At 44.1% G+C, this 21,824-nt stretch overlaps 1 protein-coding gene across 2 annotated transcripts in view; it reads right to left on the minus strand.

Moving 5' to 3' along the window:
• The window catches only part of LOC147735036 (E3 ubiquitin-protein ligase ZFP91-like), a 134,552-nt gene extending 113,257 nt beyond the window's left edge, over positions 1-21,295 (minus strand). Inside the window, exons 1-2 of one of the 2 annotated variants that reach the window (XM_086953136.1) lie at positions 20,869-21,295; positions 5,255-5,286 (exon numbers count right to left, since the gene is read on the minus strand). In XM_086953136.1, coding sequence (XP_086809262.1) covers positions 5,255-5,286; positions 20,869-21,233 — 397 coding nt within the window. In that variant the 5' untranslated portion in view covers positions 21,234-21,295. The remainder of the gene's footprint in view (positions 1-5,254; positions 5,287-20,868) is intronic. The other variant, XM_086953137.1, reaches the window with a different exon arrangement.
• Between the last annotated feature and the right edge of the window lie 529 nt (positions 21,296-21,824).

Genomic DNA, 21,824 nt, shown 5'->3' on the forward strand with positions numbered 1-21,824 from the left:
GTGTTACCTGGGTACAGTGTGGCGATGAAGAGCCAAGGGACTACTAGCATATAATCTCTCATTCCAACATAGCGCTGCGGTACATTCCCGATTTCCTCCCGTCCTAGAAAGGACCGCACCAGCCATGTAGCTAACTTACACGGCGCTCTGAGGCCATGAAGACAAGAGACTAATGGCCCACAGATCATCTATAAAGTTAGCTGCATGTTTGCAACACTTAAGGCAAAAAATACAACAATCCTAAAACACAGGCCGAAGCAAAAGAAAAAACTGTGCTCCAAAACGAAAATAAATGGCCAGATGGGAAATGCTGAATGTAAGAGGACCAGGCTCCATAGGAGGCAGCACCACAGCAGAAGGAGGGACAAATACAACTGATTACCCATAGAAAAGCAAGGATTTTTCGAAGGGCACGTACAGGAAAGAATGAAAAGTGATGGCCTTGCTCCAAGCCCACAGAGTAGATATAGCAGGGCATGCGCTGCCTATACGAGACCTGAAAACCCCTTGGCGCAAGGGAAGCTCTACTTTTGAAAAGAAATTGCTTCTAGTGCTTGCATCTTCTCCTCTAATGAGGACGACCCAGTGACATGCCACTATGGAGGTAACGAGCTGAATACCAATTGGTCATCAACCATATTAAAGAGGTTAAAAGTGGAAGGCAACATACAAAAGTAGATCTCAGATTGGTGAAATCTCTCACCATGCATTAATTGCCCTGTAAACTGCAGGAATTAGTAATCAGTGTCCCATCACCGAATATGGGCTGCGTAAGCGAGGAAGTAGAACCAAAACACGCCGGGGATCATATAGTAAGAAAGGCCAGGTTAGCACAGCCCTAAGGTAGTTAGGACTCTCGCAGCAGACATAGAAAAAAACAGCCAATAGGTCTCTCTTTTGGGACCTTATAAGTATTTAGTTATGCAGCACAATATCCTTGATGCAACAACAACTGTTGCATGGCTAAACACTGAAAGTCCCAAAGGCGAGACCTATTGTCTATGCCAATACTTGTTTAACTGCATGCGCGCTAGCGGGTTTTCCCGCTGCGCGCTTAAAATTTAAAAATCCTGCGTTACGTGACAAAGCCAGCCCCTCATGCGCGCAGCGCCCATGACGAGCTGGCTTTGTCATCCGCATCGAAGGGGTTAAACGTATGCTGATAACATTTTGTACAATCTCACGCAAACACACATTCAAATACACATACACTGGCTCGCAGACACACAGAACCAATATGTACATGCTCTCAGACACACACATCAGGAGAAACTTATCAGAGGCAGTCCTCGGCATGCACTTGTGTGTGAGGTTTTGTTGGTGTTTGGCTGCTCCTAGTTCGGGGACGTAGTTGAAGGATAACAGTGTACAGAATAGGGGTGTTGGGGCAGAATGAAGAGGCAGGACAAAACGGACAGGGTGAAAGTGAATAGAGGGCAAAAAAGGGAGAATGGACTGAGATGCAGATAGAGAACAGAAAAAGGAGGGTGAAAAGAAGGAGAGAAGTAATCCGAATAGGTAGAGGGAAGAATAAGGTTGGGTGGAGGAGATTCAATAGAAAACCCAGGAGGACAAAGAGGGCAGAGTTAAGGGAGAAGGCAACAATGAAAGTTAAGAGGACAGGAAGCGTAACCGAATGGGAGAAGAAACCTGAATAGAGAGCGAAGGCAAAATTCGAATTGGGGTCAGAAGCTAAAGAAATAAACGGCAGAATGAAAGTGAGACAGATTACATACAAGGCATGCCCAAAGATTTCCAGAAGAATGCCTCATAAGCTGCAACAGTTCTGGGATTCAAGGAGTATTTCTGGAAAACTGTTGAAATTTCTATTTGCAAGAATGTGGGGGCATTTCAGCATGCATAATGAATGCATAATTGTCCATGAAGAACAATGTGAGTAACATTGTAAGCTCGTGCTATTACAACTTACGACTGCTGCGGAATATTATTCCATATCCTCCCCTGAGCCATCGCAGAACGGTAGTTCATGCCCTAGTAATCAGTAGGATCGACTATGGGAATGCACTGCTGGCCGAAGTAGGATCCACACAGTTAGCAAAGCTCCAAGTGATCCAAAATATGGCAGCAAGGATAGTACTGAATCGTCCACCAGGTACCCCATCGCTCCCTTTACTGAAGTAACTGCACTGGTTGCCGGTGAAGAAGAGAGCCTTCTTCAAGACCTGCTGCCTGGTCTTTAAAGCTATGAGGGAAATTAGCCTAAAATATCTACAAGACAAAATTTGCAAATGGACATCAGCTTGTAATTTGTGATCAAATGGTAAAGCCCTACTAGCGATACCATGTATCTACCGTAATCGCCTGGGAGGTAAAGCCTTTTCGTATGTAGGCCCTAAATATTGGAACTCCCTACCCGAAGGGTGGCGAAAGTCTCCTTCATACTTGACTTTCAGGAAACATCTTAAAGCCTTCCTATATTGTTGATTCACTCTGGTATCCTAACTTTCGCTCTCAGGAAAAAGGACTAGGCAGCGCGGAGATGTCCCCGGGTGATTCAGGCGCTTTACAAAAACCAAATAACAATAACTTCAATGAGTTTTGTGTGGCGGATTTTTTTTAAGTACCAACGTCTTTCTGCGTTGTCTCCCTCTGATAATGTCTTCCTGGGCAGTACGTTTTTTGCATACAAGCTTGAAAACCGATCCGACGAGGCTACTGAAAATGGGCACCTTGAATTCTGGAGCCCAGGGCTGGGATCGGACAAGCAAAGGAGTCGGGGGTGGTGACGGCAGCAAGCACGCGAGTGGTGCGCGCGCCCAAACTTAAACAAGCACTGCCACGGGCCAAGACATGCGCTGCTGACGAGAGAGGAAAGCCAGATGGCGCCTCTGCTCGTAAGCGTGTGCCCGCGCGAATAACCGCAAGCTCTAGGCTACAAGGTAGCATTTTCTGAAGCCTGTTTACTAAAAGTTTTGCCAGAGAAGCGCATGCGCTGGCTCAAGCGCGACTTAAAAAGAAGGGGCTGAAATAAAGAAAAATATGCAACAAGGACTTTTCCTCCATCAGCAAAGAGAATCATACATCTTGGAATGATCCACTGGCTCCTGTAGAGAATTGGCTGGGGTTCATATAGGGTTTCAAAGTAAGAGAGGTCCACAGACTTCCTCACTTTCATACTAGTAAGGATGGAGCAAAGATCTATTCATGATCATGTGCACGTGGTGCTGGAGGAAGAATGCACTTTCAGAATTCTTTAGTGCCAGCAGACTTTCTGCGCCAACACGGATAGCTCTATTATTATGGTTACGGTTTCTAGTCAGACTTTGACACAATCTTTTTTTTGTAATTTTCTTTACCTTGGAAAGTCTCTCAAAAGATGGTCGATAAAATACTATACATGTACACATTTTTTCCTATTTGGTACTATTGTAGGTGGAAAGTTCGGCAGTCATAAAACTATGTTAATTTTAAGAGTTCTTCAGCAAATCAGTTAACTTACACCAGGTAGAAGACGATCCCAGGTATGTCCAGTTTGCCCTCTTCATGATTAGACAGGTTTGGGTAAACACCAGTAGAGTTATAGCTCCTTTTGAGTTAAATCAGTGGCTTCAAAAGAGGCTTCATGCCACTGAAATCAGTCAGCGTGAGCTTAGGTGTTATTCTAGTTCTCACTGGAAGGAGATCCTGGTGCCAACTGCCAGGACTGAGCGAGAAGAGCACTCTCAGTCTGAGACATGAAACCATTCGATTAAGGCATAGCAGGCCGCCTGGCCTTGTATTCACAGCTAAGACTGAGGTTCATGGGATGATAAACGAAGAAACATTGAGTATGCCCTTTATTTATGGACAAGATGATAATAGCCAATGAACATAAAAAGAGATAACTGGTGTTCATCCTCAGGCACTCTATCCACAAACAGTGTGGGACAGTTTAAGAAATTTAACATTACCTGCACCTCCACGTCTGACATAAGAGGCACAGGTGAGATGGAGTAGAGTGTACAATGGGTTCAGACAATAGGAATGTCCTAAGTAAATATGGGTATGGGAGTACCAAACAATGTGCAGAAAATGAAATCTGATGCAGATTAAGAAAAGGTGACCAGTAAAGAGGAGCATACCAATGCCCACGTCCAGTGTCTCTGTTCAACTTAGACTATCTCCTATGGGTAAAACAAAGTTCCTTCTCTAATACAGTGAGGTCACACAAGAAGTCTGGATAAGTAGAGGGTCATACCTTTCTGTACGTAAAAGTTCTACAATTTTGCTCAAATTGCAAGCTCTGCCCTCTCTGACCAATGTTTGAAGATAAGCCAGCATTTAGGGGATCTGCTTATTTAGATCTCACCTGAAACAGCACGTGTTGTCAGTGGTGAGATTTTCTGCAAACTAAAAGGTGTTTGGAGCCCACCCACTGCTTACCATTTGTTTGCTACACTGTCAGCCTCATTTCCTTGCTTCTCATTTGTCAGTGACGATTTCACTTTCTCTTTTATAGTTCGTCTCTTCCACTGAAGCATGGACCAAGTACAGATCAATTGCTCTATTACTGTTCTTCCACTGCTCACGCCTAAACTGAGATACTTTTATTCTGCTTCCCCCACTGCTGTTGCTTCCTCGTCATCATTGCTTCCACCCTCTGGTGTTGTTGCTTGCCTCCCTCCATTGCGGTTTGCCCCCCTCCAATAATTTTGGCCTGCCTCCCTCCCCTGTGATTGTTTGCACCCCTCCTGTCTTTCTGACTTGTCTCACCCTCCCTTCACATTCCTGTCATTGTTGTTTGCCTCCCCTTCCTTCCTTTCACTTTGGCTTGCCCACGCCCCACTGCATGCAAGAAACAAAACACGGACCCGGGCAGTGCTGGTCAAGTCAAAATGCCTAGTTTCTTAATTTTTTGCCATGTTGCACAGCAGCCACACTGCTGTACAAAATGGCTAAAACACATTGACACAGCCTATAGTTCTTGCATGTCAAAGCCAATTAATGCCTGACAAGAGACGTCAGCATTCTGAGATCTACTTTGTAGCTCTGCTGGTAACGTACACTGCTTGCCACTCAAGTATTATGCACTGGAATAAAGTTGGGTGATCCAGAAATGTATGGAATGGGAATGTTTAACTAGACACTTGGTGCTAAAAGAGAAAATCTTTAACCGAGGAATTTATGCACAGACTCAAACTGCTCAGTTTTAATAACAAAACTTAGAGTATTCGGAAAACAATGAAGCCCACAATATGCAAGCAACGAAGCAGAACAATCGAAAATGCAAAAAAGCAGTGCCCTTCAGGCTTACCTCTCTGGGGAGACTCGTCTTTTTCTACATACCTGAAAATGAAGAAGAAAAAAAAAAGGATAGTGTTAATCCAGGTAACCAATCGTGCACTTACATGCTAAATGTGCTCTTCTACTGTTTATTGCTAAACTGAAAATATGTCCAATACCGGAGGAACAGTAGATGTTCTAGCCCATCATTTCTGTACCCATGACTAGTGTTTCAATTACCTACTATCCCGCCACTTCAAGGTCAGAATAAAGATAAACATTTAGATCAACAACAACAAAAAGAAGCAAATACTGGCAAAGTCAGTGCCAAGCTATTGGTTTTGCCAATACTCACTTGGACAGCATTACTTTTAAAAAGTTACAAAGAAAAAAAAGACACTTGAAAATATTGGACGCCAAATGCATATAGTAAGGTATTGTGAAAGTGTGCAATGAATTTTTAACCTTTATAACAAGCATTTGCAATGCAATAGGTCTTGCAGTATTAAAGTTTGAGTTATTGGCATTGTATATGACAATGTGTTGCATTAAATTTTTAGCAAAGTCTGTATTGGTGTATAAAGATGATTTGCAAGATGATAGCGATGGAGTGGGGGATGGATGGATGGATGGATGGAGTGGAGGGGATGGAGTGGAGGGGATGGATGGAGTGGAGGGATAGAATTCACGTGTGCATTAAAAAGAGGAATCTAAGGATAGAAATAAACGGGGCACCCTCCACTAGCATAGTGTATATAAATACTAGCCCCATTTATGCACCGCTCATTTTATTGTAGTGGGTGGAGCCCTACCTTCTGTACTCAAGCGAAAGGGGCAGCCTTATCCCATCTTAGGTAGTGAGATCCAGCAAACTGACTGATGTAACAGTTGACAAACTTGGAGACAGCAACTTACTCACATTCCTTCATATACAACATTCCCTAACTAGCACATATCCTGCCCCTTTCGCCTGCTTACCCTCACACAGAGGAACACTCAGATGACGAAAAGCACGGGGAACTGTACGACGTGTTCATTGCACCCTTGAATCCGTGAGGTGTCTCCTTTTATGCACGGGTGAACAATTGTGGCTTATGTGGTACTTCTCAGACAGGGCACCAGAACAAGCAATGCCCGCTTACCACACTGCCCATTGGTACACGCTCCTCACGCTACCCTTTCTTATACTTCAAACTTGGTGGGGAGATCAGACGTGATGACCATTCAGTACGTGGCCTCTCTGCTGAGGTGGCAGCAAGTGTGTCCACCTCAGCAGTGAGTCTTGATGGACCCTCTGCGGCTCCTTGTTCAGCACCCTTCTCTGCTATGCCTCCACTTTTCACACGCCCCGGGGGCCACTGACACTAGTGAACGGGCCCAGCAGGGAGGGGTGAAGTGGGTGGGTGTGTGTGTTACATACCCTGCGGCTCCTTGTTCAGCACCCTTCTCTGCTATGCCTCCACTTTTCACACACCCCGGGGGCCACTGGCACTAGTGAACGGGCCTAGCAGGGAGGGGTGAAGTGGGTGGGTGTGTGTGTTACATACCCTGACTCAGCCACCTACCCCTCTGTTCCTTCCCCCACTGCATAAAAGACTGTCTTACAAGCAGGGCCAACAAAAGTGTACAAGTCTGGGTCCTGGGCATTTTCTGCATAATAATGAGTTTCCCGCACAATCACCAACAGATGCACGAATTGCAGAGTTAAACTGACAGGTGTCTGTTTCTTCGAGAGGATCATAATTTACAAACAGCTGTAAGATGGCTGTACTCTGGTATTGGATTGGCACCATAGGGGTACATATCAGACAAGACAGAATTACTGAGGACAACACACAGGCATAACGCCTCCACAATAAGTACAGCAATATGCTGCATTCTGTGCCCTATATTGCCACATTATGTAGTCCATGCCGCACAATTTGGACATGTACCGTTCATTCATGCCATTGGCCCCGGCTAGAGGGTAACCCACTAACCCTCATTAAAGCCCCCTCCAACAAGCCCATATATTTCTTTGGTAAATAGCTAATATTCACCCAGGCAGGTTAAAGCATTGATGGAAAGATTGGGTTGGACGATGAACTCCCAGCGCGTCTGGGTGAAGGGTCAGTGACTCCCAACGACATCTGCACCGGAAGAAAAGGGAGTCTGAGGACCCAAACTAAGGCATCACTATCCGAATGTCAAAACATTTCCACGATTAGGGAGTCGAGACGGTTTCCTCGGTCAAGTCCACACTGGTGACGTGTACGAACGTGGGGGGGGGGGGGGGGGGGGGGGGGGGGGTCCCACTCCAGAAACAGTTTATTACTCCGTCTAATGGAGGGCCATGAAGCCATCACCAAAGTCCTGTGAAGTAAAGCAAAAATACAGGAAGAAATACGGGTGCATTGAAGGCGGCGTGCCTGGGAAATTCGGGCTTGAATCCCGGCTCGCACACTGAAACCAACAGTGTGATCCTGGTCAACCACTTCACCTCACCAAGCAGTCCGTTTTTAATTGGCAATTTTGGGAACATTTAGAAGAATTTGCGTGTGCCATAAAAATGCATATTCACTAAGAGGTAACTCTCTAATTATATCATTGCGTAAGTAAAAAAAAAAAAACTTGCTTTGCGTCTGGCAACCCTATCAGGACCCATGCCTGTATAGCTAAATTTACGTTTAGAAAATTATATTGAAAGATACTGGCTGCAAACATTTTTATATAAATGTACCAATCTTAAAAACATGTTGAACCAATAAATTAAAATATCCTTGAGTCCTACACCTTTGGAAAGGATCATTTACGTGATCACGCTGCTTGATACAGCGCCACGCAGGCGCAGTGCATAGAGGCGAGAGGCGATAGCCGTTCTGCTTCTAACCTCGTCCGGGACTTGGATTCAAGACATACGGGCCGCACATCGATTTCTGCAGCAGGTGCGGGGATCACTAGAGGCATTTCTCTCTCGGAGCTGCTTCATATAGAACCTCACGGCTTTCGGCGCTAGTCACGCTCCGAAATTCGGAGTAAATTTATTTGAAAAAACGTCACGCAGAAGATCAGAAGGGGCTCAATGAGCTGGGCATTCCACCCTCGCCCACAGACCTCTTCACCACGTGCATGGACCACCTGAGCCTTTACTCCACGCCCATCACATGTGAAACATAGCGCCTCGCAGGTCTTACCCGAGGAAGGAGAGTGATTCGCCAGTCTCCTTGTTCCACGCCGGGCAGCTCATGGTCATACAGCTGCGCACATCAGCTGTAATAAAAACCAGCGCTGCAGTGAGCACAGCTGTGGACATTACCCGTAATAAACAAGAGGAAACAAACGGTGCATTACAAGAGGTGCTGTTTTTAAACAAGCCGGTCAGAGGCCCGTGAACTCTGCTGCTTCAGTCTTTTGGCTTTGCAATACCAGCGGCGTGGTCTGCGGCTCACGCACTCGCTTGTGAAAGCGTGCTCATCATCGCAGAGGAAACATAAAAGTCACGTGAACTGTTCCCGAGGCGCGGGTCATGATCTGATTCTGCCACTACGGTAGAAGCTCTCGCGAGCAACCTCTCCCATTCACAATGCTGTGCGCGTGGCCAGCTCGTCTCCACTCATTGTCGGCTGAGCCGACGACTATAGTTCTCTGGCAAGAACGCGCTCCTAGCCGAGACCTAAAAAGCATGTTTTTTTCCAGGCGCTTTTCATCCAAGAAACTAACATAATTTAAAAAAAGCCAAAGCATTTGGTTCAAATGAGATTTTATTTAGAAAGCTGAAAGTCCAGAAGGTATCCGCTAAGCTGGAGCCCGTCGGGGAGAAGCATACATGGGACAGAGCTGGAAAACACATACACTCAAGAGTGTTTAATCAAAAAGATAAAAGTAGTTCTCCAACAGTCTGCTATGGATAAACACAAGAGACTATGTTCCAGGGGCAGTACAAACACAAGAAGTACTAAGCAAGCGATCAAATAAGAAACAAGCAAATTTGAGTGATAAAGCCAACACTGGTAAGCAACGGGCGGGCTTCACTCTTAAGTTCTTGTTAAGTTAATAATAGTATTCAGGGCAGACCTATTGTAAAAAAAATTGTTTTTTAAAAACACAAGAAGTTTAAGAATTCAAAGAAAAATGCTACCCAAGACCTAATTAAATTTCCTTTGGACCCAGCCATTTGGTACTAAGCAGCAGTCCAGTGCGCAGATTCATGCATCTGACCCACATGCCTCAACAATAGAATAGTGGTTGGTAGCGTTATTCCAGCAGGGAATGACGCACTCAAAAAGCACTCAGAAAAAATTTCCTTTCAAGGTTTGGAATTTTCAAAATAAAGTTTTATTCAAATTTTTTTTTTCAATTTATTGAATCATTCGTTTCATTTGCAATCAAATGTTAAATGTTCATCATTTATAATAGATAGCCCAATGCATTTCGGGCAAATAAACAACTATAATGACAAATATACATGGTGATTAATGATTATTCAAAATTACCATTGAGTTTCATGACACTTCATTGAGAACCTTCAATTGAAAAATAAATGAACTCACAGTCTCGTCTGATAGCCCAAATGAAACACGTGTTATTTAGCAGCATTATAATTGTAGAAAACTAAACGCGCACATGTACGTTAAAGAAAAATTATAGAAGCACAATGATCCTCCATTTTAAGAACACACAAAAGCGAACAGAGTAAAGTGATGTTCATACATTGGTTCTTAAAGATTTTTGGTTCTAATTTAAAGATTGTTCGATTGAAGTACGGGCCTGTTAAAAAATAATATCGGGAATTGTAACCTACAATTCGTAAGAAACTAAGTCAGGCAAACAATAGTCGGTTGGTAAAGACTCGATATAAAACGTACCCTGAGTTACGGCTGCAGCAGCTTGCTCTGCTGTCAAAGATATTGAAGTCCAGTTTTGCGGGCAATGTTACGGGCCGAGTTCTAAAAGTAAATCAACAAACCCAACCGTTAAGGCTAGATTGGCAAAGGTACAAAGAGATTAATACTGAAAGCGGTGTACCAAATGGGTCGTCAGCGTTCACTCACCCGTGTGAAAATCCCGGTGAACGGTTTTCCTATCGAGCACGCCGTGGAAAGCAGCGTGTAGATTGTTGGTTGCAGACTCTGCCGCTTTTAACCCGGAAGTATGAGTTGCGGTTCCGGTGGAAAAGGTAGTAAAAATCAAAGCCGGACGAATCTCTTCAATCATCACACGCACACCCATAGGTGGAGTGAAGTTAAAACGAAATACGTGCGTGAATAGGCAAGAAGGAAAATAAATTTCAAAAATAGAAAATAAACCCGCAGGGGGACATTTGAATTAAAAGGGCAAGACGAAGGTGATGCATAACCGTGTAAAAAAAGGTCTACACTAAGCTCCACTGTCAAAGTCCATAGTCAAAAACCACATAGGTTATCATATGTAATTAAACACTGATAAATATCACTGAAAACAATTCAAAATTAATTCAAAATTATTTACAGTTTAAACCATTTCAAAATGGATAGCAGTTATTCATAGTTCATATAAAACAAGTATAATTTTTGGAAAGCAGTTTTATAGGAAGCAGTTCAGATCCATCCGGTCATTGAGACCCTTCGGGTGACATGTATTTAAGAAGGTCGTCCAAAATATTTCCCTGCGGAATAGAAATTGTGTGTTGTCTCTGCCAGGTAATATTGGTATTGTTTCCAAGATCAAAAATCTCAACTGGCTTGGAGTACGATTGTGAATATTGAAGTGGCTTGCCAATGGCGATTTGCTGTTTTTTGTTTGAATGTTACTCTTATGTTCGATTATGCATGTCTTGATTTTGCGCTCGGTTTTTCCAACATAAGCCAGGCCACACAGGCATTTAATGAGGTAAATGACATTGCGACTGTCACAGGTTGCAGTGACAAGTAATGAAATGGAAGTGCCTTTGCTTGGGTGTTTGATTTCTTTGCCCTTGATTATAGCGTTACAGTTACCGTAATTGTGGCAGGGTAATGTACCCCTAATGATTCTGATCGCTGTTGTGTTTTTTTATTGAGAATTTCTTTGATGTTCTGGGACCTTTGAAATGCAAATCTAGGTGTGGATTGAAATATGTTGTTGAAATCATCTTCCATTGCCAAGAGTGGCCAATTTTTAAGTATTATTCGTTTTATCTTCGAACTTTATTTATTTATTTGCTTTTATAGCGCAAGAATCAAGCCCGATTGGGTTATCTCCGCGCTTTGACTGCAACAACAGGTGGCGAGAACTACTTAACAGGTGGCCTGAAAGTGCAAAAGGGACAACCAATAGTTATATCTCCATAAACAGATTCGTTTTTAACATTTTCCTAAATGCAAGGTGATTGGAGGTCTGTCTAAGGATAAGCGGCAGGTTGTTCCATAAAGTCGGCCCCACTGAGGAGAGGGCTCGGCCGCCTTGTCTGGTCTTTTTAATAGAGGGAGGTTTAAGCAGGAGTTGGTTACTTGACCGTAGATCTCGTTCCGGTTTGTAAGGCTGAAGTAATTGAGCTAGGTAGTTGGGGCCGTTTCCAAATAGACATTTATGCACAGTGCAGCAGATTTTAAATTTAACCCGTTGGCGTATTGGGAGCCAATGTAGTTCTCTCAGTAGGGGTCCAGAAGATGTTCTTGGGGGGGCATTTAGAACCAGTCTGGCCGCCGTGTTCTGGACCACCTGCAGTCGGTTGATGGCATCCTCATTGGCTTGTATCAGAAGTCCATTGCAATAGTCAAGGCGACTTATTACAAGGGCCTGAACCAGGGTCTTTCTGTAGGTGTCCGGTAAAAGAGGAAAGACTCGCCTGAGTAGTCCAATGGTATGAAAACAGGCTCCTGCAATTACATTTGCATGATCTTTTAGGGTTAAGTTTTGGTCCAGTTTCACACCCAAATTTTTGATGGTTGGTTTTGGGGAGGGTACAGGTCCCAAGTCCTGGGGCCACCAGTCGGGAGACCAGAGCATGCTAGCTTTCCCAAAGAGCATCACTTCTGTCTTCCTGACATTACACTGGAGGTAATTGGAGGCCATCCAGTTGGAGATGGCCCTCATACCTTCCGCAAAGTTATCCCTGACATTAATGTTTGGGGCATGGAAGGGGTAGAGGAGTTGTGTCGTCAGCGTACGACACTGGTGTGAATCCGTACTTCCTCACAATCTCAGCAAGGGGGGCCACATAAACATTAAATAATGTGGGGCTTAGGCATGAGCCCTGTGGCACCCCCTTAGTGAGCGCCCTGGAGATGGAATGATAGGGGCCCAGGCTGACAGATTGTGAGCGGCCAGAGAGGAAGCTTTCCAGCCATGCAAGCGCTTGACCTCTAATGCCCACTCCTTGTAGTCGGTTCAACAGGATTTTATGTGATACAGTGTCAAAAGCAGCTGACAGGTCTAACAGCACCAGAATCATCGAGCCTCCTCTATCCTGTGACATCTTGATGTTATCGGTCACGGAGAGGAGTGCAGATTCGGTGCTGTAGTTGGGCCTGAACCCAGATTGAGATTGGTCCAGGCCCCCTGTCGCTTCTATGAAACTGGAGATCTGGGTGTTAACAAATTTCTCAGCCAACTTAGTCAGGAGGGGCAAAAGGGAGATGGGGCGGAGGTTGGAAAGTTCCGTCCAGGGAGCGGTGGTGTTTTTACGTATCGGATTCACAGCCTCTTTCCACTGTTGTGGGAGTTTACCTTCTTTGAAAGAGAGATTGAGGATTTTTGTAATGATTGGGCATAATGATCTGCTCAGGCTATTGGTTAGCCTAGCAGGAAGAAGACCATGAGGGGAGCCAGATTTCATGTTGTTTAAAAGTGTAAGTATTTCACTCTGTGTGACTTCTGGAATGACTGTAAGGGTCCCTATGGAAGTTTCATTGCACAAAGTACTGGGGTCTTCCGGATTTTTAGGGTGTTTGGCCAGGATCTTGTTATAAATAGTGTCGATTTTGTCCTCAAAGAATTGGGAAATATTATTGCACAACTCTTGTGAGAAAGTGTCAGGACTTTCGCAAGCCAAGGGGTTGGTAAAAGTCCTAAGGATTTTATATAATTCTCTTGTAGAGTTGGCGACTTCATCAAGCTGGGACAGCAGGCAAGTTTTTCTTGCCTTTTTAATGTTTTTGTAGTAGGTAGATATAGCCTGCTGATACAGTTCCTTGCTGGCGGGAGAGTGATTCTTTCTCCATTGTTTTTCTTGCCTTTTTAATGTTTTTGTAGTAGGTAGATATAGCCTGCTGATACAGTTCCTTGCTGGCGGGAGAGTGATTCTTTCTCCATTGTTTTTCCAGCTTCCTACATTTTTGTTTCTCTGTTTTTAGTGATTCGGAGTACCATGTTTCTTTTTTGGTGGTTAAAGGTTTTTTGACAGTCTTTTGAGGAGCTAAAGAATTAATGGTATCCAGAAAATGTTATTTAGTTTGGATAGAGCCGATTCGATGTTGTCAGAGTCAGAGATGATTGGCTCTTTCCAGGTTTGTTCAAAGGAATCCGGAGTGATTTTATGCCATGGTCTTTTTCCGTTGAGTATTTTGAAATAAATACCATCCGTTCTTGGTTGAGTGGTTTTGGATAAGTTTGTAATAGTGCTCGATCTGTTTTCATAATTTTTAATTTTGCTTCCTCAAGAATCTCCACAGGATACCCTCGCTCTTTGAATTTTGTAATACATGTTTGAACACTTACATTTAAAGATTCCTCTGTAGTAGAAATTCTTTTGATTCTTAACAGTTGTGAGTAGGGTAAATGTCTTTTCAAAGAAGGTTGATGGAAAATCTGAAAATGTAATAAATTATTGCGGTCTGTGGTTTTAGTGAATATGCTGGTTTCCAGCCTTCCTTCATTGTTCTGTATTAGTACATCCAAAAAGGATATTTGATGTCTTTGTATGTTGTGGGTAAATTTAATCCGGTCATTTACGTGATTTAGAGTCTCTATTGCTTGCAACAGTTCACTTTGTGTTCCTTTCCATAAGATAAATATATTGTCAATATATCTCTTATATAGTAGTAAATTCTTTATCCAGTGGTCCTTGCACAAAATATTGTCCAGTCCAAATCTGTGCATGAATACATTGGCATACGCCGGTGCGGTGCAATTGCCCTTGGAAGTTCCAGAGCTTTGGATGAAATATTGATCTTGCCACACGAAGTAGCTGTGATAAAGTGTAAAGTTCAATAGTTCCATAATAAACACTTTCAGACCTTCGTCCATGTCAGACGGCATCAAAAAGGATGCAGTGGCATCTAATCCCAAGTTATGTGGGATTGAAGTGTATAATGATTGAACATCAATCGTACACAGAAGCATGTCAGTGGTGAATAATACCTTATGATCTTCCAGAATCGTTAAGAAGTGAGTGGTATCTTTAATGTATGTTGTCAACGCTATAATCAAGGGCAAAGAAATCAAACACCCAAGCAAAGGCACTCCCATTTCATTACGTGTCACTGCCACCTGTGACAGTCGCAACGTCATTTACCTCATTAAATGCCCGTGTGGCCTGGCTTATGTTGGAAAAACCGAGCGCAAAATCAAGACATGCATATTCGAACATAAGAGTAACATTCGAACCAAAAACAGCAAATCACCATTGGCAAGCCACTTCAATAATCACAATCATACTTCAAGCCAGTTGAGATTTTTGATCTTGTAAACAATACCAATATTACCTGGCAGAGACGACACACAATTTCTATTGCGTAGGGAAATATTTTGGATGACCTTCTTAAATACATGTCACCCGAAGGGTCTCAATTACCGGATGGATCTGAACTGCTTCCTATAAAACTGCTTTCCAAAAATTATACTTGTTTTATATGAACTATGAATAACTGCTATCCATTTTGAAATGGTTTAAACTGTAAATAATTTTGAATTAATTTTGAATTGTTTTCAGTGACATTTATCAGTGTTTAATTACATATGATTACCTATGTGGTCTTTGACTATGGACTTTGGCAGTGGAGCTTAGTGTAGATCTTTTTTTACACGGTTATGCATCACCTTCGTCTTGCCCTTTTAATTCAAATGTCCCCCTGCGGGTTTACTTTCTATTTTTGAAATGCATTTTCCTTCTTGCCTATTCACGCATGTATATCGTTTTAACTTCACGCCACCTATGGGTGTGCGTGTGATGATTGAAGAGATTCGTCCGGCTTTGATTTTTACTACCTTTTCCACCGGAACTGCAACTCATACTTCCGGGTAAAAGCGGCAGAGTCCGCAACCAACTATCTACACGCTGCTTTACACGCTGCTTTCCACGGCGTGCTCGATAGGAAAACCGTTCACCGGGATTTTCACACGGGTGAGTGAACGCTGACGACCCATTTGGTACACCTCTTTCAGTATTAATCTCTTTGCACCTTTGCCAATCTATCCTTAATGGTTGGGTTTGTGGATTAACTTTTAGAACTCGGCCCGTAACATTGCCCGCAATACTGGACTGCAATATCTTTGACAGCCGAGCAAGCTGCTGCAGCCGTAACTCAGGGTATGTTTTTTATCGAGTCTTTACCGACCGACTATTGTTTGCCTGAATTAGTTTCTTACGAATTGTAGGTTACAATTCCCAATATTTTTTACAGGCCCGTACTTCAATCGAACAATCTTTAAATTAGAACCAAAAATCTTTAAGAACCAAGGTATGAACATCACTTTACTCTGTTCGCTTTTGTGTGTTCTTAAAATGGGGGATCATTGTGCTTCTATAATTTTTCTTTAACGTACATGTACGCGTTTAGTTTTCTACAATTATAATGCTGCTAAATAACAAGTGTTTCATTTGGGCTATCAGACGAGACTGAGTTCATTTATTTTTCAATTGAAGGTTCTCAATGAAGTGTCATGAAACTCAATGCTAATTTGAATAATCATTAATCACCATGTATATTTGTCATTATAGTTGTATTTATTTTTCCTCCTACAGAATAACTATGCCCCTGAAGAAGGGCAAAATTGCCCGAAATGCAATGGGCTATGTATTATAAATGATGAACAATTAACATTTGATTGCAAATGAAACTAATGATAAATTGAAAAAAACTTTATTTTGAAAATTCTAAACCTTGAAAGGAAATTGTTTTTCTGAGTGCTTTTTGAGGACGTCATTCCCTGCTGGAATAACGCTACCTACCACTTTATCATTTCTTCCAAGACTCAGAAGGAAGATCTCAAATTGCACCTACATACATTTACTACCTTCTTACAATTTACAGTAACCACGAGTGTGATGGTTCTGCAACCAAATTCTGTTCAACAATAGAATATCCTTCCACGTACCCAAGAGGAACCTCCGCTCCGCCGACCTCGCCCTGGCAGAGGTCCCCCGCATCCGCAGAAACAGAACAGGCGGGAGAGCCTTCTACTACTTCGCAGCCAAGACCTGGAATGAGCTCCCCTTGAACGTCAGGCGCGCCCGACCCTGCACACGTTCAGGAAGGACCTCAAGACCTGGCTCTTCGACTGATCCAGAGTTGCCTCCCCCAGTATCCCCCCCCACTAGTGCATTGAGACCCTCACGGGTGAGTAGCGTGCTTTACGGACCCCATATTGATTGATTGATGGGCCTCCTGAAGAGACTTCTTTCTAGTAATGCTAAGTACACCATATGCCTCACACTCGAGCAAGGTGCAGTATCCAGTGTGTGCCAAAGTCTAGGCTTCCGTGCTGCATGTGGAACACGTGAGATTAAACAAAATCAACTCAAGTCTGCTCTTTAGTTAAAACCTGTAGGAAATATGCTTGTTTCTATGCTTTTAGAGATAAGATGGGAGAGGCAGAGAGAAACATTGAGAACACAGCAGGCAGGCATGCTTGGGGAGGAAGAAGCACATGGGAGAGCTCGAAAACACATGTACTCCTACGGAATGCTCAAAAAACTCGAAAAAACTGAATCCAGATGCGAGCCATGGATCAATGGCAGCTATGCTTTAGGTAACAGACAAGCATAAGAAGAGGAAGGAAAGCCATTGAAGAAGTGAATAAATGAGTGACAGAAAAGCCAACCATTGAAAAGCAATGGACTTAAAAAAAGCCCACTCTCAAGAATTGATATTGTACACAATAGGTCTTAGATAACTGACCGAAAAAACAACTTTTTAGTCAATACCTAAAAATGATAAGCAAATATAGCAAGGAAGTAGCCACTCCATCCATATGGGACCACTGTACAAGGAAAAATGCCAAGCTATTGATGTTTATACATGATAGACAACTTTTTAGCATTCAATTTGGTGGGGTAAACAGTAACAGATTGGGGATGGGCAGAAAATGAATGCCATTCTTTTTTCAATTACACGCAGGCTTCTTTAGAGAAGATGAGATTAAAATAAGGAAAACTGCTACTTGCTCTATGCTCAACTAGCTGTCCTATCTGGGCTATGCTGTATAGCGTTCCACAATTTTCTTACAAGACAAGTATAGGAAATCTGCCTCTTCTGCAAGTATAACCCATATTGTTCATCTTTTATGGCCCCAGTTTTGATGGCTTAACGTGTCTGTGCTCCCCTTTGAACATCGTTACACCAATTTTTTCACAATTAACACATGTATTTGCGTATTAGTACCTAGCTCATGGAGTAGAAAGTGCACGCGGCCCTAGAAGGTAAATATCACCTATAGACTTCAGCACCTAATATGCATCTGGGAAACACGGCTTTAGGCCTACCATGTGTAGCACGACTGATGTAGTGAAAAACATGCAGATCGAAACATGCAGTGCAACCTGCCCGAATAATCCTTTTTGACAAACAAAAATAGGCCTTGTAGCACATAAAGTAGAGTGTATGCTATTTTATAGTGGGCAATGTAGAAAATTAATGTCACCATGTCCCTACAGTAACAAGACCTCAAATGATATTTTCAATGGGTCAGGCTTGACTATCCTATACAGAAAACCAGTACAGTCTAAAATGATAACATTGCTATCTCTGATTGAGGACCACCTAGAACAATAATTAAACCACAATTTTTAATAGCTATTGAAAATACAATTCAATTGTGAAGTTGGATTTTTAATAGGTATTATGGAAAAGTAACTTTAAAAAAATGTTATCTTTACCCTGCTTGAAGCTCGTGAAGTTAATGTGCATTAGCTCTCCAGTAACTGACCAGCCTCTAGCTGTCACTTAATGAAGAGTGAAATTCCTTCCAGGTACCACACAATAGACCACTCTGACTGACAGGTCAATCTGAATAGGCAGGAAAGACTCCTCTGAGCTCGGCTGTCCCTCCTGTTGACACAACGGTGTCCATATCTACCCAAAAGACCTGTCTGAATTCCATGTAACAGATTGATACCTTGAAAGTGACACAAATGCAATTCTTGTGTATTACCTGTAAGGGAAAACGGAGTCCTTCGACAACCAGACATCTGTCTCGTTTCTTGTTGGGTGTGGAGAGCCTGCTTCAAACTGGATTTCAGTGATAGATGTGGAAGGACACTTAATTTCTATAGCATACTTTCCTGCACATCCAAAGTAGCCCACGTAAAGAGTGGTTGAATACTTTGGGAATTGGCCTGACACGTTGCATTTTGGGCCTGTGGGCAAACAGAAACTACTGAAGAAAGTAGGTAGGACAGGGCCTGGGAACTTTTACCACATTTGTTAGGGAGTGCCCAAGGGATACCCCACCCACTAGGTAGTACAAACCATAGATATGGAACCCCAAGGCTCCCTCCTCAGAATGCTTTCTGGACATGGGGAAGATCAGAAAAGGACAGGAACCCTGAAGGACCGGACCCGTTCCCTCTTGGAAGCAGGATATGCAAGTTTACTCAAAATGTTAGTTGGCCACACCTCCTGTGTGGCTATATAGTCACAACACGCTGCAAGAGTGGCAACTGTGACTGGAATTTCCTGTTAGCCTCAGTTTGACACTCAGAGTCTCCAAGTTCCTTCCCTGGAAATTCTTCCGGTGAGGTCCTGCGGGATTTAGAAGTGTAACCCTATGGTTGTTTGGAAAAGGAGTCCAACCAGCAGTTCCACAGAGTCAGACTGAATGTAAGCTTCGTTCCATGCACAGATCTCTGTACCTCTGAAAAACTACTAAGTCTCACCGAAGCAACAGCACCAAGACGGCACTCCTCACCGCAAATGACAACATACTTACTCTCCTCGACTGAGCGGAAACGTCAGCCCTCATCCTCCTGGACCGCTCTGCCGCATTCGACACAGTCTCCCACCACAACGTCTGCACGAGACTCCAAGATGCCGGAATCCGTGGCAAAGCACTAGAGTGGAGACACTCCTTCCTCACTGACTGAACAGTCAGACTCCCACCATTTTACTCAAAGCCTTCGGAGATCAACTGCTGAGTCCCTCAGGACTCCTGTCTAAGCCAGGCCATCTTCAACATCTACATGGCCCTGCTCGCAGCCATCGTCAGAAACCACAAACTCAACATAGTCTCCTTCGCTGATGACACAGCTGATCCTCTCCAACAACAAACCTACATCCACGACAGGATGAAGGCAGTAGCCGCCTGAATGAAGGAAAGCTGCCTAATACTCAACTCCAACAAAACCAAAAAGTCTTCATACTGGACTACACTCCTTCCACTTGAGATGACTCCTGGGGCCCGGCAGCACTCTGTACCCCCCGCCCCCACACCCACTGACAACACACAGACCTCCGCATCATCCTTGACTCCTCGCTCACTATGAACCCCCAAATCAACACTGTATCGTCCTTCTGCTTTCACATGCCCTGCCTACTCCGAAAGACCTTCAAATGGTTCCCCACCAAGTACAGGAAAACTGTCACCCAGGCACTCGTCAGCAGCAAGCTCTACTACAGGAATACGCTCTATACCGGAACAACTCAAAAACTCCAAAGGAAATTGCAGCATCCAGGGTAACGCCAACAGCAGCACCCTTCTCATCTACCTCGTGTATTGTCCTTGTCCCTGGCTGTTCGTTTCTGTCTAATTTGCCAGGTTAAAGTTGTTTTGGCCCTTCATTATCATACGGCGTGTCATGCTTTTAATATCCTTTTAGCTCCCCCCTTCCTTATCCTCCCCCAACCCCAGGCCCACATCAACAAAACCATCATCTGTGTAAGGCATGAAAGCTATTGGCAATTTAGGTGAGCTGGGGAGATCTGGGGATGTTTGTATTCAGGGACCAGTCCCTGCTTATCCAGTTACTGACCAGTAAAAACACATAGGACCCCCTGCTGCATCTTTAACTTCACTCCCATCAGCAAGGGCGCCCAGTTTTTATAAGCCCACGACCAGGGTGCTATCTTAGAGACGGCAGACTCTGGTAGTGTGTAATACTAACCCTGCTGCTCATGAACCTACGTTTCATCTCTCACACCAGCCCCTGCTGCACATATCTTAAGTATGCACAGCTCACATGAGCTCTTGGTCGTACCCAGTTATGCATCATTCGCATGAGGATGTGCATCTCTCACGAGAGCCAGTTCTTTCACATCCTTGGTATACACAGCGTGCTTAACACCTGTGCGCAGCACTCGGTCAAGCTGTTCACAATGCAGATATACGCCAAACACACACACGAGCTCCTATGCTTCACATCCCTCGTGTGCATCACTCACAAGTTCCTGTTGGTAATACCCCTCGTGTGCATCGTTCAGGTCTCTCCCCTGAGTGTGCAGCCCTCTCATGTGCTCCTGCTGTTCGCACCCTTCATGTACATCACTCACTCACATCAGCCTCTGTCGGTGCTGGTCCAGCGCATCCTGTGGCATCACTGGACTCTCCTCCTCCTCCTCCTCTTCGTCGTCTTCTTCCCGCACCACCAATGCAGCATCTTCTTCCTCCTCCTCCTCTTCCATGTCAGGTAGTAGGGCCACCCGCCCGACTCCCCGTCGCCTCCTCCGGGGACACTCGGCCTTCCTGCGGCGAGAGACAGAGCCCCCGGGGGGAGACAGGGGAGTCCTGCCCCTCCGCAACACCCTGCAGCGCCCCCCACCCGTCTCTTCCACCAGCAACACCCCCTCGCACTGTTCTTCGCCGGACCGTGCACCTTGCTGTGACCGCACCACCTCCGTCGCCCCCGAGCCCCCCGACATCAGCCCCAAACGGTTTCCAGCAACACCAGGGCAAGGAAGGGTGCGCGTGACGCCGCACGCAGCGCGCTGACGTCGCCTAGCCTATCGGCACGTTGCGGGATTGCCTGGTTCGCGAGAAAAGAGCCCGATCCGCTCCAGAAATACGACCTAGAACTGACTTTAAAGACGGTATGATGTGAACAGAGCACTAAATGGAACAGCGTCGGTACCGCTAGTATAAAACGACCAGATTCTGAACTGTGGCAGAAGAAAAGGAGGTTAAGGATCCATTTTAGTCCAAAAGCAGACTGTATGGCGATTAATTTCATAGCTGACAAGATTTCAGTGTGCTTAATGTTTGACATTTGTACCTTTTTCGTGTACCATTTAAATGCCTTGCACGTGAAAGTAGGGCACAACAATGTCTATATAATAAAACAAGCATTGGAAATGCAACAGGTCTTGCATTTGCTTAAGTTAGAGCTATTAGCTTTGTAAATTGCAATGTTTTTAACCATGTCTGTATGTGGTGTGCAGTGGAATTGTGTGGGTTGTCTAGGAATTGTTAGGTTTTTTTGCAGAATTATATAGCACAAACTCGACCCAAAGGTA

This window comes from Lissotriton vulgaris, chromosome 1_2, assembly GCF_964263255.1.
Source record: "Lissotriton vulgaris chromosome 1_2, aLisVul1.2, whole genome shotgun sequence".
Taxonomy (NCBI): domain Eukaryota; kingdom Metazoa; phylum Chordata; class Amphibia; order Caudata; family Salamandridae; genus Lissotriton; species Lissotriton vulgaris.